The sequence below is a fragment of the Aquarana catesbeiana genome, linkage group LG07 (assembly GCF_042186555.1).
Source record: "Aquarana catesbeiana isolate 2022-GZ linkage group LG07, ASM4218655v1, whole genome shotgun sequence".
NCBI lineage: Eukaryota > Metazoa > Chordata > Amphibia > Anura > Ranidae > Aquarana > Aquarana catesbeiana.
The window spans coordinates 193,087,696-193,106,220 of NC_133330.1; the positions used below are offsets into that span (position 1 = coordinate 193,087,696).

The 18,525-nt window shown below is 43.6% G+C and overlaps 1 protein-coding gene across 3 annotated transcripts in view; it reads left to right on the top strand.

Annotated features, from left to right (window-relative positions):
* STXBP3 (syntaxin binding protein 3) overlaps positions 1-18,525 on the top strand; it is a 202,164-nt gene that overhangs the window by 84,887 nt on the left and 98,752 nt on the right. For all 3 annotated transcript variants that reach the window (XM_073592934.1, XM_073592932.1, XM_073592933.1), the window contains exons 5-6: positions 12,892-12,967; positions 13,804-13,904. In XM_073592934.1, the coding sequence (XP_073449035.1) occupies positions 12,892-12,967; positions 13,804-13,904 (177 nt within the window). The remainder of the gene's footprint in view (positions 1-12,891; positions 12,968-13,803; positions 13,905-18,525) is intronic.

An 18,525-nucleotide genomic window follows, 5' to 3' on the forward strand; every position in this document is an offset into this window, starting at 1 on the left:
CCCTGGCAATGGTGAGAAGACCTTGGCCACCTGATGGTATTGAGAGGGGTTTTCCTAGAGGTATATCTTCTCCACATGTAATGTTGGATCTCTCCACGCAGGGTTCAACTCTGTGACGGCTGCATTCGTTTTCTTTTTTAGGCTTTCTATCTTCTATTTTCATCTGGTGATTTAGCCAGTAAGCCTGTTGTTTGTCAAAAGAACAAGCACCCACAAAGTTCCACAGCCAAAGACCGTGCTCAGTCTTTGGCTGTGGAACTTTGTGGGTGCTTGTTCTTTTGACAAACAACAGGCTTACTGGCTAAATCACCAGATGAAAATAGAAGATAGAAAGCCTAAAAAAGAAAACGAATGCAGCCGTCACAGAGTTGAACCCTGCGTGGAGAGATCCAACATTACATGTGGAGAAGATATACCTCTAGGAAAACCCCTCTCAATACCATCAGGTGGCCAAGGTCTTCTCACCATTGCCAGGGTGCAATAAAAGCCGGTTTGACCCTCACAGTATATACTGTATTGGGTTCAAACCCTCCGGTAAGCCCCCATCTATAACATCTAAGTGCACTGCATGTTTTGATGACACAGTGGTGTGACATTAGAGTCTGGTTTACGTTTGGACTATCCAATGTATTGATAAGGACTTTTTGAATGACTGCAGAACATCATTCTCTGAGACTTTTTTCTGCTGTATGTTGGTGAAGGCGCTTCTCACCTCACGTTTTGGGTAGCGATACATTCAGTTCCAACTCATTGACTGTCCATTTGATACATTTTTATTTTTAGTCTGATTTTGTATGTACCTTTATACGTATATATATACTTTGGGTATAGGCCTTTTATTATATCAGTTTTAAATTTCTTGTCTTTTAGCGCTACACATTTTTGTTTATTAGGTATATGGGGGTCCCTGACGCTATAAAACGCTGACGGCGAACCTAAATATTTACCTCACTAACTAGCGTCACCAGCGACACTAATACAGCGATCAGAAAAATGATCGCTTAGCGACACTGGTGACAGGGGGTGATCAAGGGGTTAAAACTTTATTAGGGGGGGTTAGGGGGGTACCCTAGACCTACAGGGGGGTAACAGTAACTGTGCTAACACAGTAACTGACACAGCAGTAATCAGAAAAAAAAAAAAAAACTGCTGGTGTCAGTTTGTGACAGGGGGGGGGGTGATTGGGGGGGGATCGGGGGGCGATCGGGGGGGGGGATCGGGGTGTAATGTGTGCCTGGCATGTTCTACTGTGTGTGTGTGTGTGTTGGTGCACTCACTCACATGTCGTCTCTCCTCGGGCCGGAACGGAAACTACCGACCCGAGGGGAGATGACATCACTTCCTTTGCTGCTGTTTAGCATACAGCAGCAAAGGAGTGTTCCCATTGGCCGGCGGCGATCGCGAGGGGGGGGCCACGAACGGATGGCCTCCCCCTCATCTCTGATCGCCGGGGGACAGAACGGGACCGCCTCGGGCGGCGGGGGGGGGTCCGATCGGACCCCCCACCCGCGGAAGGCAAATCACGTACCCTGTACGTGATTTTGCCTGTCCGTGCCGCCTTGCCGACGTACATCGGCGTGAGGCGGTCGTCAAGTGGTTAAAAAAAAAAATGTAATTTTAAGAACTTTCGTTTTCAATTTTCTAATTGTTAGTGAGGTCAAATTGACGTTTATTTTCAACCACAGTGACGGGAAAATTTGGAAATAGAAAACTTCTTGGTCAAAGGAATTTTCAGACACTATATGTGGTTTTCGTTCAGAGATTACATTAATTTTAAACAGAAATGTTTAAAGCAAGTGAAAATTTCAAACATTCTTTCATTCAGCGAATGTATAAAGATTTTTCGTATGAATATTCTCGTCTGAAAATTGATCCGTGTGGCCAGCATAAGGCTCGGTACACGCCTATGCAGTTTGCTTGTGATCTGTTTCTGCAGTGATTTTGCTGCAATTTGCGTTTTTGCATTTTTTTGGTCAATTTGTTGATGGGCAGATTAAAAACACAGATTGCTGCAAAAACGCATTACATGCTTTTCTGCAGCTTCTCCATTGAAGTCTATTGAACCAAAAAAAGCACAGTTTTGCGTTTAAAAAAAGTCCCTGACCCGATTAATCGATTTATGAAAATAGTAATCGATTATTTTCATCGATTAGTTGTTTCAGCCCTAATTAAAACCGTATCATTTATTGCACAAGATTAAAAACACTTACAAGATATAAGTGGGATTCATGCTAGTCATAAGTATGTAGTCCTGGCAGTTCTACTGCGTCCCACAAGCTCCTCGCACGATCTGGGTAGCATTCATAATCGACTGAAGGGGGGGATAGCCTGTATAAAGGTAGGCCAGCGAGGAGGGAGTTGCAGTAGTCAAGGCAGGAAATAACTAAGGAGTGAAGAAGTTTTGTGGTGTCGGTCAGGAAGGGGCAAATTCTGGAAATGTTATGGAGGTTAAGGCATCAGGATTTGGCTGTGGGGGCTGAAGAAAAGGATTACACCCAGCACCCTGGCATGTGTGGAGGGACCAATGGTTGTGCAGTTGATCTCAATGGTAAAGTCACAGGGAGGGGATCAGGGAGGAGGAAATATTACAAGCTTGGTTTTAGAAAGATTGAGTTTAAGAAAGTGGTATGACATCCATACTGATATGTCACGTAGTAAGTTTGTGATATGTGAGGAGATTGAGGGGGTGAGTTGAGTTGTCGAGAGATGGATCTTGGCGTCGTCGGCATACGTTTTTGGTTTTGGAAGCCATGGAAGGTTATCAACTGGCCCAGGGAAGAGGTGTATAGAGAGAGAAAAGAAGGGTCCTAAGGATGGAGCCTTGGGGGTACTCCAACAGAAAGAGGAAGAGGAGTGCAGAAGATGGTGTTGTATGTGACACTGAAAGTGCACTGAGATGGGTAGGAGGAGAACCAGGAAAGAGCAGAGTCATGGAGGCCAACTCTGTCAAAGGCAGCAGAAAGGTCCAAGAGTATGAGTATGGCGTACTGGATGTTGGTTTTAGCATTTAGTAGGTCATTGGTGATTTTTAGTAGGGCTGTTTCAGTGGAATGTTGTGGGCAGGAAGCCAAACTCTAGGGGATTGAGAAGGTTGTTGTCAGTGTGCTAGCAGCTCATGCGGTTGTGGACAAGGCTTTCAAGAAGCTTGGAGGCAAACAACTGCAAAGAAATTGGACTTAAGTTATTCAAACAGGTGTTGTCCAGTGAGGATTTTTTAAGTATGGAGGTAACCAGTGCATGTTTGAGCAGGGAGTAGAGCTGCACGATTCTGGCCAAAATGAGAATCACAATTTTTTAAAATTTTTTTTTTTGAATAAAGATCATGATTCTCGCGGCGTAACATCTTTCATATTATACAAAGAAATTGGGCCAACTTTTTGTGTATTTTTTTTCCCCAAAAAATTGCATTTGAAAGACCGCTGCGCAAATACAGTGTGACTTAAAATATTGCAACAACCACCATTTTCTTCTCTAGGGTCTCTGCTAAAAAACATTTATATAATGTTTGGGGGTGCTAAGTAATTTTCTAGCAAAAAATGATGATTTTAACTTGAAACTAACAAGTGTCAGAAAAAGGTTTAGTCATTAAGTGGTTAAACTGCCCTCATTTACAGACCAAAGTCCATTCCTTTGATCGAAAGAACAAAACTTTACAATGTTTATGGTTAGCTCCTAGGCTGAGGAGGGTTGTGAAACTTTGTAGACTGCCTGAGTTTTTTTTTTTTTTTTTTTTGACAGCTGTGGCTTGAGCACAGAACTCTCTCTGCATAGAATCGTGAAAATTCTTTAAGATCGCGAGGGGGGGGGGGGGGGATTGCGATCTCGATTGATTAACAATTGAGTTAAGTTGTTGGGTAGAGGGGGGGGGGGGTGCTGGTGAAGTAAGGAATTAAGGGTAGAAAAGAATTGTAGAGGGTGAAGTCTTATCTTATCATGCATTAAAAAGGGTTTGTACTCAAGGGATAAAACTATAGTTCTACCACTTTACAAAACATTGGTTCCACCACATTTTGAGCACGCAGTCCAGTTTTGGTCACCAATCCTCAGCAAGGATGTCCTTTTGAACTGGAGAGAGAAACCTTAAGGGGGCTTTTGGACCTTGGATAACAGGAATGTCTACAAAAACTAAATCTATTCTCCCTGGAGAAAAGGCACTTAAGAGGGGATATGATGGCAACATATAAATCTCTAAATGGTGACTGTATCATTGGGAGAAAACTAAAGATCTCTAAAGTAGAAACCTGGTCAAACAATGAAGCTGGATGAGAATTTCATAGAAACCCAGTTCAGTCTCAAAGTACCTAAGGGTTTCTTTATTCTTATGCCCCGTACACACGGTCGGATTTTCCGATGGAAAATGTCCGATCGGAGCGTGTTGTCGGAAATTCCGACCGTGTGTGGGCTCCATCGGACATTTTCCGTCGGATTTTCCGACACACAAAGTTGGAGAGCAGGAGATAAAATTTTCCGACAACAAAATCCGTTGTCGGAAATTCCGATCGTGTGTACACAAATCCGACGGACAAAGTGCCACGCATGCTCAGAATAAATAAAGAGATGAAAGCTATTGGCCACTGCCCCATTTATAGTTCCGACGTACGTGTTTTACGTCACCGCGTTTAAAACGATCGGATTTTCCGACAACTTTGTGTGACCGTGTGTATGCAAGACAAGTTTGAGCCAACATCCGTCTGAAAAAAATCCTAGGATTTTGTTGTCGGAATGTCCGAACAAAGTCCGACCGTGTGTACGGGGCATTAGATTGGTAAGCATGGACAACTCCCTTCCACAGTTGGTAGTGTCGGGCATGTAGCTCTAATCAAGAAACTTTTTTTTTTTTTTTTTAATGTGTTTCTTAGCGAACACAATGCATAGGGATATTAAAAATGATAGCGACGTAGACACCCACATTGAACTGGATGGACCAGTGTCTTCAACCTTGCCAACTATGGAACCTCTTTTCCTGCTTTAAAACTTTTTTCTTTGACAAAGACGCTTAACTTTGAGCATTTTGGATTCTTCTATTGCCAATGTGCTTTCTTTGGATAGCACTTGATAACATTTTCAGTTGAATTTATGGATATTGGCCCTTTCAGCCTTGATGAGATATGGATGGGCAAATCATTTTGTTCCTAGATAAGTTTCTGCAGTGGGCCCTCCAAAGAAGTCTCTTTCCCAAATGGTATTTGTCTACTGCATTATGTTGTAAATCTTGCATAAAGCTTTGTTCCTTGTGGCTTAAGGTATGGTGTTTTTAACAGCTCTAGCATTGGCAAGAAGGGTGTCTGAACCTGGTGCCTTTTTGTCAGATTTTTCAAGACCAAGTGATTGATCCTGAGCCGTCCTCCCAATATCTTCTTAAGGTCTCCATGCCTTTTGATTAAAACTGGGAATACTCCCTGCCTTCCCAGCAAATGATGGAGACAGGCTCAACCCATTAGATCCGGCTCACTTGATTTCAGCTTGCCTGCAGAACAAGCACTTTTAGATGAGTGTAGAACTTATTCCTTTTATCGAAGGGACAAAAAATAAACTCAGTGCTAGTTTGAGGAGAGACCCTGGAGGTTTACACAGATCAAATAAATGTGTTTAAAAGTCTCTCAGTAAGAGGGACAAAGTCCATAGCAACTGTCTCTAAGATGAATAGGAAGAGGAATCCATGTACCAGCAATGGTACATGGATTCCTGCAACACAATGCAACAAAGGAAAAGAAACACAGTGCCTCTAAGTGCTGTATATTGATAAACCATTTAATAAGTCAAAAGTGAAACTACTCACAAAGGGAGCATAAACACAAGCATGATAGTAATCCTGCAGCAAAATCCGGGGGTGGTTTTCTCCTAAACGTCTGTGTCTCTGAAGTGCAACTGACAGCTTGTGCGGGTGGATTCCAGCATTCGAAAAAAGGGAAAGGATAGATATGGTGCTGCTCTAATTAAGAGGTAATTTGCAACCTCTAGATACTTGAGGGGTGTGTATACCACGGGTGCATATAATGCAAAAAGTGAAAAAAAGTGCAGAAAATAAAAAATGTAAAGGATATCCTACTGTGTAAACTTCCTGATAGCTTCTAACAGTATGCATTCTAAATAAGCAATGTGCATTCAAACACAAATAAAATGAAAAATAAAAATGAAAAAAACAAATATAAAAGCGCTAACTTTTTCTGTGTGAAATCCACAATCCTGTGCAAAATCTGCAATTCAAAGTAACATTTCTGTGCCAAAAAAATACAACATATATGACTGGTATATAGTATTGCTGTGAAACTGGGCTCAGAAACATGCATATACCGTCCTTAAACCCTGGTGTATAAAAAAAAAAGTCCAATAATAAAGTGACAATGTGCTCCTTCAAATTGTTCTGTGCTTCTTAGACTATTGTGCCCCATAAGAAACGCACTCACCGCTATTATTCACCCCACAAAGAGGTATTTCACTTTCACAGTATGAGCCACTGTGCAGCCTGTGGAGTAGGAAAACTTCCTGTCCTGTATCCTCCAAGTGCCTCCTTGTCTGTAATGTAAGTGGTCTCCTTAGAAGGAAGTTCTGATGAAGGAACGCAGGTGGTATCTACTTAGATTAAAAAAAACAATGTTATGGGTGGTCCTATAAGAGTCAGAGTTAGGAGGAGCTGACCCGCAGTATGCTGACATGATGGGAAAATTACGGTATGTATGATAAGTTTTTAGTAGCATATATGTTGAGACAGCTAGCAATGTTTTTATCTCCAACTGAATACTTGAGCTAGTCTACTGCTTAATTTTACACTCCCTTGACACTTTTTATTTATATTTCACCAATAACTTTTTTCTTTATCATACATCCCCAAAACACAGAGTATCTTCATTATGATCCAAGTTATGCTGCCACCTTCGGGTGATTTACTCAGAAATCCCCCTGTCTATCTAGCTTCTCGACTCCCTCTGGGATTGAGAGATTTTGCACATTTAATTCCTATGGCTCTTCAGCGCACAGAGAAATGGTACCCGGCCCCCGTACTGGACACGCAGGGACCGCCTTTAATTTTGCCAGACAGCATTGGACCCTACGCAACGATATAGTGACCTGCAGACCAGTCCCAGGGCAGTAATTCACAGCTGGCGTGTCGAGTCTCTGAAGGCCCTTGTGGCATTGCCTTAGTGGGTCCTGCGGCAGGAATGGAGAGTGCCATGGGGTTGTCCCTGTTGGTACCCAACCATTTCTAGTGTTGCCCCCCCCCCCTTGCTTAAAAGAGAAGTATGGGTTCCTATTTTTTTTGCCCATCATACTTGCCTTGATCCCCCCGGTGCCACTGCACTGAGAACTGAGCGATCGAACATCGCCGATTGGCTCGGTTCTCTCAGCTCCCCGAGCAGAGAGCTGATGCCTGTCCCCCCTCCCCCCACATTCACTGGAGCGCTGACCGGTGTAGTGGTGGGGAGCGGCTGTCACAGGCTCGCGGAGAGCCTGAGACGGGCATCAGTCCAGGCGCCTGGTGGATCCAGACTTTATTTACCTGATGACGTGGGGCCTGGACTGATTTCTGTGATGTAAGCAGAGAGCCGACTTCAGTCCACTCTGCTGAAAACTGGTCACAGGAGTGCAAAACTAATTGCACTCCTGTAACCCATAGGAGAAGCCCAGCCAAACAAGCTCAGGCTGGACTTCTCCTTTTTAAGGAGAGGTGTGAGATATACAGGGTGCAAAATGTAGGAGGCCAGAGAGAGTTCTTTGCCTCCTGCATTCACTCTTGACCGCTGAGCCGTGTGCCTCCGCAGTACGGCCGGTGACATGTATGGGAAGGAGCTTTCTGGTTGAAACTATCTTTGGGGTCCCATGTGAGCAGGCAGGATGGCAGCTGTGGTACTGCAAGTCACAGTGAAACGCAGCTTAGGGGTCGACAAGTCACAACAACAGCACAAGAGCATTCTGTGGGACTACAGGTTGCAACAAGTTTAAAAACGGGGCCACTTTGCTTTCCTCAGGGGGATGGTGGGGCACTGGCAGGATCAGAAGGTGTTTGACACAGTGCCCTCTCGGCTAATTTGGACTGCTGTTCCCAGCAAGGGTTCCCGTACTGATCAGCAGGCCATGTCTCATTGACTGCAGAGAGAAGGGGATGAAAGGGGCTTAGGGGTCCAAAATTATATATATTATTATAGTAGGGAGGAACCTGGTTGCAGCCCCTCTGTGTAATGTATCCCATGGGGGTGCCATGTGGACCTCACTCAGTGTATCTCATGTTCACTCACCTACCTGGCATTTCCCCTACTTCTGTGGCACAAATACTTTGTGTGAATGGAGGAATTCTCATGTGTCATTGCTGGTTTACAACACCAGCTTTCCAGAAATCTTGCTTGCTTGGATTGCCTTGGTTGCAAGTGGAATTGTTCCCCCTTTCCTCCCTCCCATTAGCAGAGGAGAAACCAGTGGAGGACAAGTTTGAGGAAAGCCAGAATGTTGCGGTAGATGAGGACACAGCAGACTCTTTAACTAAGGAATCTTCCCCTGGGGAACCCCAGGGTCAGGGTTTATCCTAGACCAAAGGACCTTTTCAGTTTTCTTGCAGAAGTTGTTCAAAGTAATTTGAAGGCCTGTACTCCAAAGGTTACAGGATTTGGATTGTGGCATCCTCCACAACTCAATCTTTTGCTGTTTATCCTTATTTAAAAGGATGCTTTGTTGGATGTTTTTCAGAAGGGGCTCACCTTAACAAGGTGTTCCACCAAAAAGGTTTGCTTAGCAGTACCCCATGGAGAGGGAGTTCACTGAGAAATGGAGTACTTCTTTGGTGGTTCCGGCAGTTTTATTTCAATAAGACTCTCACATGCCCAGTGGATAAGGTCCCAATTTTTAAGAATGTCTCAGACGTACATTTGGAGTATTTATTCAAGGCCTCATTTGCTCTGGTGAGATTTTGAGTAATCTTAGAATCTTGTTGGATGCCTTAAAGCAGTGGTTCTCAACCTTGGTCCTCAAGTATCTCCTAACAGGTCATGTTTGCAGGTTTTCCTTTATCTTGCACAGGTGCTTTAAATCAGAGTCAATGGCTTGGTAATTTGGACAAGTATTCTATTTAGGAAAAATTCCCAAAACATGACCTGTTGGGGGTAATTGAGGGCCAAGCAGCTTTTGCATCTTGGGATCTTATCCATACACATTTGCAGCATCTTATGGCTGAAGTGTTGGTCAGCGGAATTGCTTTGCAAAAATGTGAAGCCTTTACATTTTTTATTTGAAGGGGAACATTTCGGTCCTGCTTTTGATTATTATATCCAGAAGGGAACAACTTAAAATTGTTGTGAACCCTCCTGCGTCACTTTTACTTAGAGGAAAGCCTAGAATAAGGCTTGCCTATAGGTAGTGGAAATATCTCCTAAACGTGCACCGTTTAGGAGATATTTACCCTTATAGTGCGCCGTGAAGAAACTGACCTCCGTACAGTTTCTTTACTCATATGTGCTGTGACTGAAGGCTCCCGCGCGCATGCGGGGGGGTGATGTTACAGGGCACTGGCCAGTCACATAGCCAGAGTCTGTAGGCCCGGAAGGAAGGCAAGAAGATGGATGCTTCCACCAGTGGGGACAATGCGGGGTTCAATTGCAGGTAAGTGCCACATAATGGGCTAGTATGCGATGCATTCTAGCCCATTATGCTTTTACTTTGCACGGAACGACAGGAAGTAAAACCCATCAGGGTTTACTTCCTCTTTAAAAAGATGGCAAAGCCTACAGTTCAACAACCTGCTTCTCCTTCCAAGAAGCATTCCTTTCATCGTTTTCAGGCCGCAGGCTCTAAGTCGAAACCCTAGACCCAGTAACACAAATAAATGGACTCTAAGCCAAAGGATAAGTCTGCTTCACGGTGAAGGGGCGCCCCCACTCACTCAGGTTGTAGGACATTTGCAGGCCCTTTGTCGAGGGTTGGCATGGGGGGGTTTCAGAGCCTTCCACCTCCACAGTTCATGCTTTTAAATGTTTCTTTGAATTTGGGATTTGTATTCTTGCAAGCTGACAATCCTCTTCTATCTCAAGGACACTCTCTTCTGGAGACCAATGTGTCCAAGATGGTGCACACTCTGGAGAGCTTTGAATAGGTTCTGAATTTTCAAAATGTTTGCCTTTATTTCAGCCCAGAGTTTAGAGTATTTGGGCCTGATCCTGAATACTGTCAAAGCAAAAATGATCTTCAAGTTGCTGTAAATGCTCTGGTAACACCATGGGACCTGTTCTCCCTAATCAATGCCTTCTTGCAGTTATAGCTTCTACTGTGTCTGCAGGATTATAGTAGAAAAAATTCTAGTGATTCTGATAGCTCCAGCATGGCCTAGGAGAACTTGGTTCTACAACGTTTGTATACGTGTCGGAAGACGACCCTTGAGCGATCCAGATCAACCTGACCACCTTTCGCAAGATCCAATTTTCCATTTTTCTTTACAGTCGCTAGCTTTAATGGCATGGTTGTTGACGCCAGGTTTTTAAGGGACAGAGGAGACTCAGATTCAGTAATTCCTACTCTGCTGAAGGCTTGAAGGTGACTTCTAGGAAGAATTACAAGTCTTTTTTTGCTCTTGCAAGGATGAAAACCCTGAGCCTTGCAAGTATGCATTTGGACACATTATGGCATTTATAAAAACTGGTGCAGGTTTGTAATTGCCCTTGAGAAGGAATGAAGGTCAAATGTAGGCATCGGCAGTCCTTTTTTTTAGAGACTGACTACTTCACATTGTTGACTCCACAGAACCTCATCTTGACACTTTCTGTGTTGCCGAAATCTCTAAACCCATATGGGATGGTCCTTTTTGACTTGGAAAATTTATTTTTCTGGTTGCCATTACTTCAGCTCACAGTCTTTGACTTGGCTGCCATTTCCTGCAAGGAACAGTTTCTGGTGTTTCTCCATTACAAGGTGGTTTTATGGCCTCAGTAGTCATAGTTTACCTAAAGGTGGTTTCTTTTTTCCACATCAACCCAGACATTGTGTTGATGTCCTTCTGTCCTACGCCTTGGATGTGGTACATGCTGTCAGGTGTTATATGAAGTTGACTGCTGCAATTTGTCATTCAGATTTCCTCTTTCGCTTCCTAAAGGCCCAAGGAAGGATCATGTAGCTTCCATATCTACCATCTCTGGATGGATGTCGGTTTATTTTGTTAAGCTTCTTGTTTGTGGGTGTCTGGGTGCCTCCTGGGCTATTTGTCGTCTGGCTTTGGTAGCTCAAGTTTGTAAACCTGCTACCTGGTCTTCAGTTCATACTTTTTTATGAAGTTTTACCAAGTGGCTGTGCTTTGCAGGCTGCTGCTGCCTAAGGTTCTTTTCAAATAGTTTTTATTAGGTTTTCAACAGTATAAAAGATTACACAGAGTACAAAACATAAACAAAATTAGCGTTTGGGTAACCATTGTTGAATACCTTCTTGTTCTCAGTAAGACATGTGACCACAAGGGTCCTTCAATACAGGATTAGAGTGGCCTCCGTGCATCCGGTTACTGCGTAATAATGGTGCGTCCGAGCCTTCCGGGTACCCCTAAGGGGAGCTAACTGTGCCACAGAGTACCCGACAGCACCCACCTCGCTACTGTTGGTGTAGCCACTAGTCTATATAAATTGACATACCTTTTGTACTCTTTTGGCATCTCCAAGATTATAACATGAAACAACAAAAATAATAAAAACATAAAATATGTACCAGATAAATCTACAAGTGGTCAGCCTGCTATTATGCACTGGGTAGCACATAGTCCATGTATCCCACCAATAATTAAACTTGGGTAGATTATGATTCTTTACAGCAAAGTATTTTTCATATGTATATTGTAATTGGACTCTTTGAATAACTTCAGAGACATTAGGGGCCATAGTGGACTTCCATTTAGAGGTAACGGTTAGCATTGCTGAGTTTATTCCTTTTGAGTATAGCCATTTGTGGTGTTGGTGGGATGATCAGACCTGTAACCCTTGCTGCCTAAGGTTCTGACCTATTCTGTTTTTAGTTGTTTGGGGCTTATTGTCTTGTGGCTGTGTTGCCCTCCTCTCATGTTCAGTGCTTTGGGACATCCCTATTATAATGGAGATGAAGATTGCCTTCGATGTTCTGTTAAGGAATTTTTTTTTCCCTATAACTTTTACCTATAGTGCATAGATAATATTTGCTACACTCAGTGGTGGCCCGTGCACTACGTGCACTACTGGCAAACCCCCCCCCCCAATCCATGCGCTTGACCCCTTTCAGGACGCCGGACGCATGGATTCCTATGGCAGGGGTGGGAGGGGGTGGTACATTTTGAAGCACCTGATTAGAGCCAGAGGCTCTAATAGGCTTCAAAATAGGGTGGGCTCGGGGCGCAGAGACTGCATCCTGATCCCACCCAATTGTGTGACCATAGCGAATTAATTTTCCCTATTTTCACACTAACCTTCCTCCCCGCCAATCAGGAGGCAGGATGTCAGACCTGCTTCCTGATTGGCCAAAGCGCCAGGCCACCCTATTGGATGCCTGGTGCTTCAGAAGAGGAGGGAGGGGACACACGCTGGAGCCGCCGCTCTGAGAGGACAGTGCTGCGGTAAGTCCCCTCGGCCTCTGTCAGAGCTGCGCGGGGGGGGCGGAGCCGTGATCCGCGGGGGGGGGGGTTTGTGGTTGTGTGCCAGAGCCGTGATGCACGGGCAGGGGGTCGGTGGACACAAGCGGCTGCGTATGATGGGCACAGTGAGGCTGCAATCGTTGGGGGGGGGGGGGGGTTCAGTATTTTTCAGTTTGTTTGCGCCCCCCCCAAAAAAATTTTTAGCACCAGCGGCCACTGGCTACACTGTTGCATCACATACTCATAAAAGAGGTCTTTACAAATTTATATGATGATTGACAATAATGCTTATAAACCCTATGGTTAAAATTCTCCTAATTTCATTTCAGTCTGTGGATTGTCTGGTGAATGACTTTAAGCCCAAACAGTGCAAATACAAGGCTGCTTATGTTTACTTCAGTGATGGTAAGTATTGCCTAGTTGATGTACAGTCAGCTAAACCATTTTTTATTCTACTGTAACTTACATCTTCTTGCCTCAAATATACCATTGAGGGACAGCAAAGTCTTTGGAATAAAGTTCCTTTTTATTGAGTAACAAAAGCACTAACAGACTGAAGAGGCCTGCCTCTTAGCCACGACAATTCCCAAGCCCTCTAATTGTATCTTTTGACTAGCATACCTTCAAACCAAACATCATAGAAGGGAATATCTCAATTCACCTTCCCTGTGCAAGGTTATATTCTGATGTGCAGGTAGCAATCTATCTGTTTAAAGGCAGAGGGGGAGAAGTCTGGCTGTGCTAATTGCCTGGTTGGGTCTTACATAAATTCTTTCGTTCACTGAGTCCAGAAAAACTAGAAAGTAAACAACCAGGTAATATGGCAGTGCAAAAATCTTCACAATACAATAAACATATTCAAAATCACCAATATAATGAACAAATGCATCTAAGGATGGGTACGGTGACATGTAATACCCAGGAGTCCCTATAACTTGTTAAGGACCTGGGCCACATATAGAAAAAAAGTTCTCATGACATTTATGTCTGACAAATGTATAACCAGGGGTAAACTGTATCGAAAAGTACAATTGATAAACCAGAACAAGTAACAGAGGACAACAGAGTCAATGATATAGAACTGGCATGTGATTATATTCTTGCTGTTTTAGTTTGCTCAATATGACAACTCCTTTTTGTGACTTTTTTATCATCTTGTCTATTGGCATGCCTATGATTGTTAGAATTATGTTCCTTTTTTTTTTTTTTTTTTTTACTTACACACTTTTTGTCTTTTTCAGCATGTCATGACAGCCTCTTCACAAAGCTAAAATCTTGTGCCCCCAAAACAATAAAGACGTGCAAGGAAGTTAACATTTCTTTTTTCCCCAGAGAGTCTCAGGTAATTGCCTTGTGATTATAAATTGATTTTATTCTTTCGTTCACATGTAAGACTGCCAAAAATTAATTGTTCATGAGCAGTTTTTAAGCCACATATAGTGGGTTCACTGCAGTAAATGGTGCATACCTTCAAGTATACGTTCACCTTTTAGTAACATGCCGCTACCCTGACCTGATCCCCCATTGTGACAGCAGGAGGAGGATCCTTTCCCTGCACCCGCTGTCTCAATTCAAAAGCCGCGCAGGCCTCCGCCCACAAGGCTGCATCATTCATTCACAAAGTTCTGTGACTAAATGAACTACAACTACCATTATTCATTGCGGCTGACACCTAGTAGTTCTCAATGAACTACAGGGGTGCTGGTTGTTACTTGATCTTCCTGCCTGTAGCGAAGGTATGGGCAGACAGCTCTACTGTCTGCAGGAGCCTGACAGGTGCAATGCTTTACAGGCTCCTAAGGAGGAAAAAAATGAATGCGCATTTTTTTTTTTTTTTGCCTGCAAAAAAAAGTGCATTTATTTTTTTTTAAAGGTGAACTTGGCGTTTAAAGTGCATCTAACCCCAATACCAAAATGTATTATATTGTAGCTTACCAGGCCTTGGATGAGATGACTAATTTTTCCTTTTTTTTTTTTCACCTGGTAATTCTGCAAGTACTAAACTTCCTGCGCTTGGGTTATTCAATCTGCGGTGTGCTGATATGTTATGTGCAGCAAGAAAATGCAGCATTTTGTGTTTTTTCCAGTGCACACATGCTAGGGAGTGGTGGGAACTGCCACCTGCAGGGTGAAGCTCTTGGCTCAATTACTCATATTAAAACTCAAAACAGTGCAGCGCAACAACTAAATCGTAAACCTCTAAAAAAAAAAAAAAAAAAAAAGTCCACATGAAAATGGGGTAGAATCAATGCCACAGTGTCATTGTGCATCCAAATCGAGCATGCAAGTGTCAGAGTGAGTCCAGCCCATCCACCAAAGACATCAGCAGCCGCTCACCTCATACTAATGACCAAAAGGTCTGGATGCGCCTTCCCACACAGTGGGCATCTCAGTCCTCCAATGTCCATCAATGGCACAGCAGATGATCTCACCACAATATATGTTTATGAATGAAATAGAATAGAACAGAATCTAGTGCTCTCTGTTTGGCTAAATTTATTTAAGAAAAGGTAAAAGCACTTACAAATAGAGCACTTCACCCAAGTGCAAGGATAAATCGTTCTGGTATACACGTGAAAACTGATAAAATGGCCACGGGTGATGTCATACATAGCTCCTCTCCCGTACACGTTACGTCTGTAGGCGGGACTTTGTTTGGTGAAAGTTCCTGTCCCGCTGCTGGAACACAGAGCTGTATACTGTATGTAGCTGATACTGCACTGACAGCTGCTGCATAAGTTAGCATTTCCAGTGCTGCGGTTAACTTTCTCTTTTGTTCGTTGAAAGACTCAGTAGATCAAGGTCATTGGGTATTGCTCCACCTGCATAAGTAGGCTGCTAGGTATAATCAGAAGATTAGAACACAACCAATGGTCGATCCCTACTGATGGCCAAACCCTTTATCTGTAACACACATTTGTTTTCTTGCCTTGCTCTTAGGAGTTAGGCCTTAGAAAAAAAAATTCTCGTTTTTTTGTTCCTGTTAACAACTCTGCATGGTAGTTAAGTGCTTGCTCTTGGTGGACATGAACAACAGATCAAGCTATTCCATCACTGTGCCACAATTTGGCATGCGATGCCTGGCTCAGTTATCATGAGGCAATTGCAAATCCCTGGAGACACCAGCCATCTGAAGATCCTGTGGAACTACATGTGGCAGCATGGCTATGTGTGAGTGTGTTCTCCCTGAAAAGGGTACATTGGATCGCCTGCTGGTTTCCCTTGCCCCAAGGCTACCATTCAACTTCCAGTCGGCCACAATGAGCCTTCCTATGCCACAGGTCCAGAGACCCCCATGGAAGTAGATGCTCCCTCTGCCCCCTCTGATAGAGAGGCGGCTCTCGTTTAAGGTAAACCTTAAAGATTGAAAAGTCTCCTCCCAATTAATGAATTCTGCTGTCCTTTTATGGAACCCACAAGCGTAGGCGAGCCTCAAAAATTTGCTCTGATTCCTCCTTTTTGATGATGATTTTATTTAAAAGACCTGAGCACTTCCAGGTAAGCCATTTACTTTGCCAACTGCTTCACTGCATGTCCAGTCTAGCGATTGGAGCAAACTCGCCATATTCAGTTGAGGAGTCGCCCTCCTTTAGAGAACGATCGGATAGGAAGGCGGAGAGCACCTCTCTTTCTATGTGATTAGTGACTGGAGCTTTGATTATTGCTAGAAGCTAGAACCTTGATGGTTCTAGCTTCTGCCCTAGTGTCTCAGACTGACTGAGTGAGCAAAATTTTTAAAGGGTAACTCCACTTTCTTGGGGGGAAAAATATAGCAAATAAAGAAATAATAGCGTATACAATTGTGACACAAGTCATATTGTAATTGGATGTTATTAAAAATTACCTTTCCTTTTCAATATGCAGCTGCTGTCATTTTCTGTAAATACAGTGCAATACGGCTACCTGGAGTTCTGTACACAGAATATGTACTGACCACTCTCCAGAAACATAATTTCCTGCTTGTGTGATTGGCTCACCAGTTTTCCCAGAAGTCTGTCTAAAATACAAGTCAGATTTCAGGCATCCCCCTGCAACAAAAAATGGCATTTTTGGTGAGATACTTTCAATAGGAACACGTGTAAAGGGGTGCAGCCCCAGCAGATTTCCTAATTAGTGCCCTGCAACTGCACAGCTGATAGAGAACTATGAAACCACTCCCATTAGACCTACTCAGCACAGAGGAACAAACGGGGATTTCTTCAGAATAACAAAAGGTAGGAATCTGCAACAAAGGTTGTTATAATCCTTGCAATGTACTACTCTTTTGTCCTTTTGTGGACTGGTGGCTATCTCTCATTTCAGGGTAATGGAGGAAGTCCAGCCATTTGACCAGGAATGCTTTTTTTCCTTCAAATTTGCAACGTCCCCCTCAGCATTTAGCCAATCTGCATTTGGCAGCTCAAGGACTTCTTGCTCAAGGGGTGATAGATCTCCTGCCATAATCTGAATGGATCAGAGGATTCTACTCCAACCTCTTTACAGTATTGAAGAAGGGAATATGCCCAATCCTGGATCTGAAGGCCTTGAACACTGTCATAAAAGTGCAAGTTCTAGATGGGATCCGTGCAGTCCGTCGTAGCCTCTTTGCACCAAGGAGACTTCCTAGCCTCAATCAACATCCAGTATTCCTACTTCCACATTCCCATTTCCTGCAACCATGAATATTTTTAAAATTTTTTTTTTTAGTTGCAGTAGTGAAACTCCACTGCGTAGTTCGTTCTTTCAGCCTGGCATCTGCATCTCGGGTGTTCACCAAAGTTCTGACACAGGTGCTGGCACTGCTGCGGATCTGAGGGATCTCAATTGTAGGCTATCTGGACCATTGGATGAGCCGAGTCTGCATTGGAGATGAACTGTGATATCTCCATAATAATTGAAACACCTGGAGAATTTCGGATTAATCCTGAATAATAAAGCAGATGCCCTACACCCTTCTCCATGCTTGGAGCAGCTGGGACTTATTCTCTGGATACCAAGGAGTGCCCCAACCCCCCCCCCCCCCCCATCCCACCGCTTGAAAAGCTCCATCTTCACTTCTCTTCTTCTCTGTGTGTGTGTGTGTGTGTGTTTGTATTTTTTTAAATATAATCTCACATTTTGACATCTCTTTTAAAATACACTTTTTATCTTAGTGGCTCGTCATCTCCCTTTAGACTGAGTCATGGTTATAACTCTCTGTCTACAGATCTGCAGTTTGTGAAGTTCTTTGACAATAGCATCTTCAATCTGTGTTTGTTTTTTTGTTTTTTTTTTTTGTTTTTTTTTTGGGGGGGGGGGTTTTAGCACATGCACAGAATCGCACAGTTGGTCACTGTACGGTCACCTAAGGGTACATTATTTCTTTAATCGTACATCACGGGACACAGAGCCTTAGTAATTACTATGTGGGTTATAGTCCACCTTCAGGTGCTGGACACTGGCACACCCTAAACAGGAAGTTGCCTCCCTATATAACCCCTCCCACTACTGGGAGCATCTAAGTTTTTTTCGCCCGTGTCTAAGGTGTTAGTCACGAGTGAAGATGTGCTGAGCTCCTCTGGAGCAATCCTTGGGGCTAGCAATGCAGCCGGATTCATTCAAAGTGTCTTTTAGGCCCGAATTAAATGGTACCTGGGCCTCGTATCCGAAGAAACAAGGTTTTGCCTGTAACGCTTCTCTTTTTAGAGAGCTGGACCCCGTGATCCAGTACTTTTGGTATTAAGGCCATAAAGTTTTACTGGCAGGGTGCTTTTTACAGGTCCCAGATTGTGGGTTCACCCGGTTCCTGAAGGTTTGTTAACAGAACCCACCGTGAAGGGTGAAGATTGGGTCTGTTGTTTTTACCACAGAAAACCCTGCGGTGGGAAATGTCAGTGGAGTTTTTTTCTAAGGAATTTTTAAATTCTCTTTTGAAATGTCTCCTTTAAAGTATATGCTGTCATGCCTAAGTGTCCCTACTGGGGGCTGTATGGAGCATGTACCTT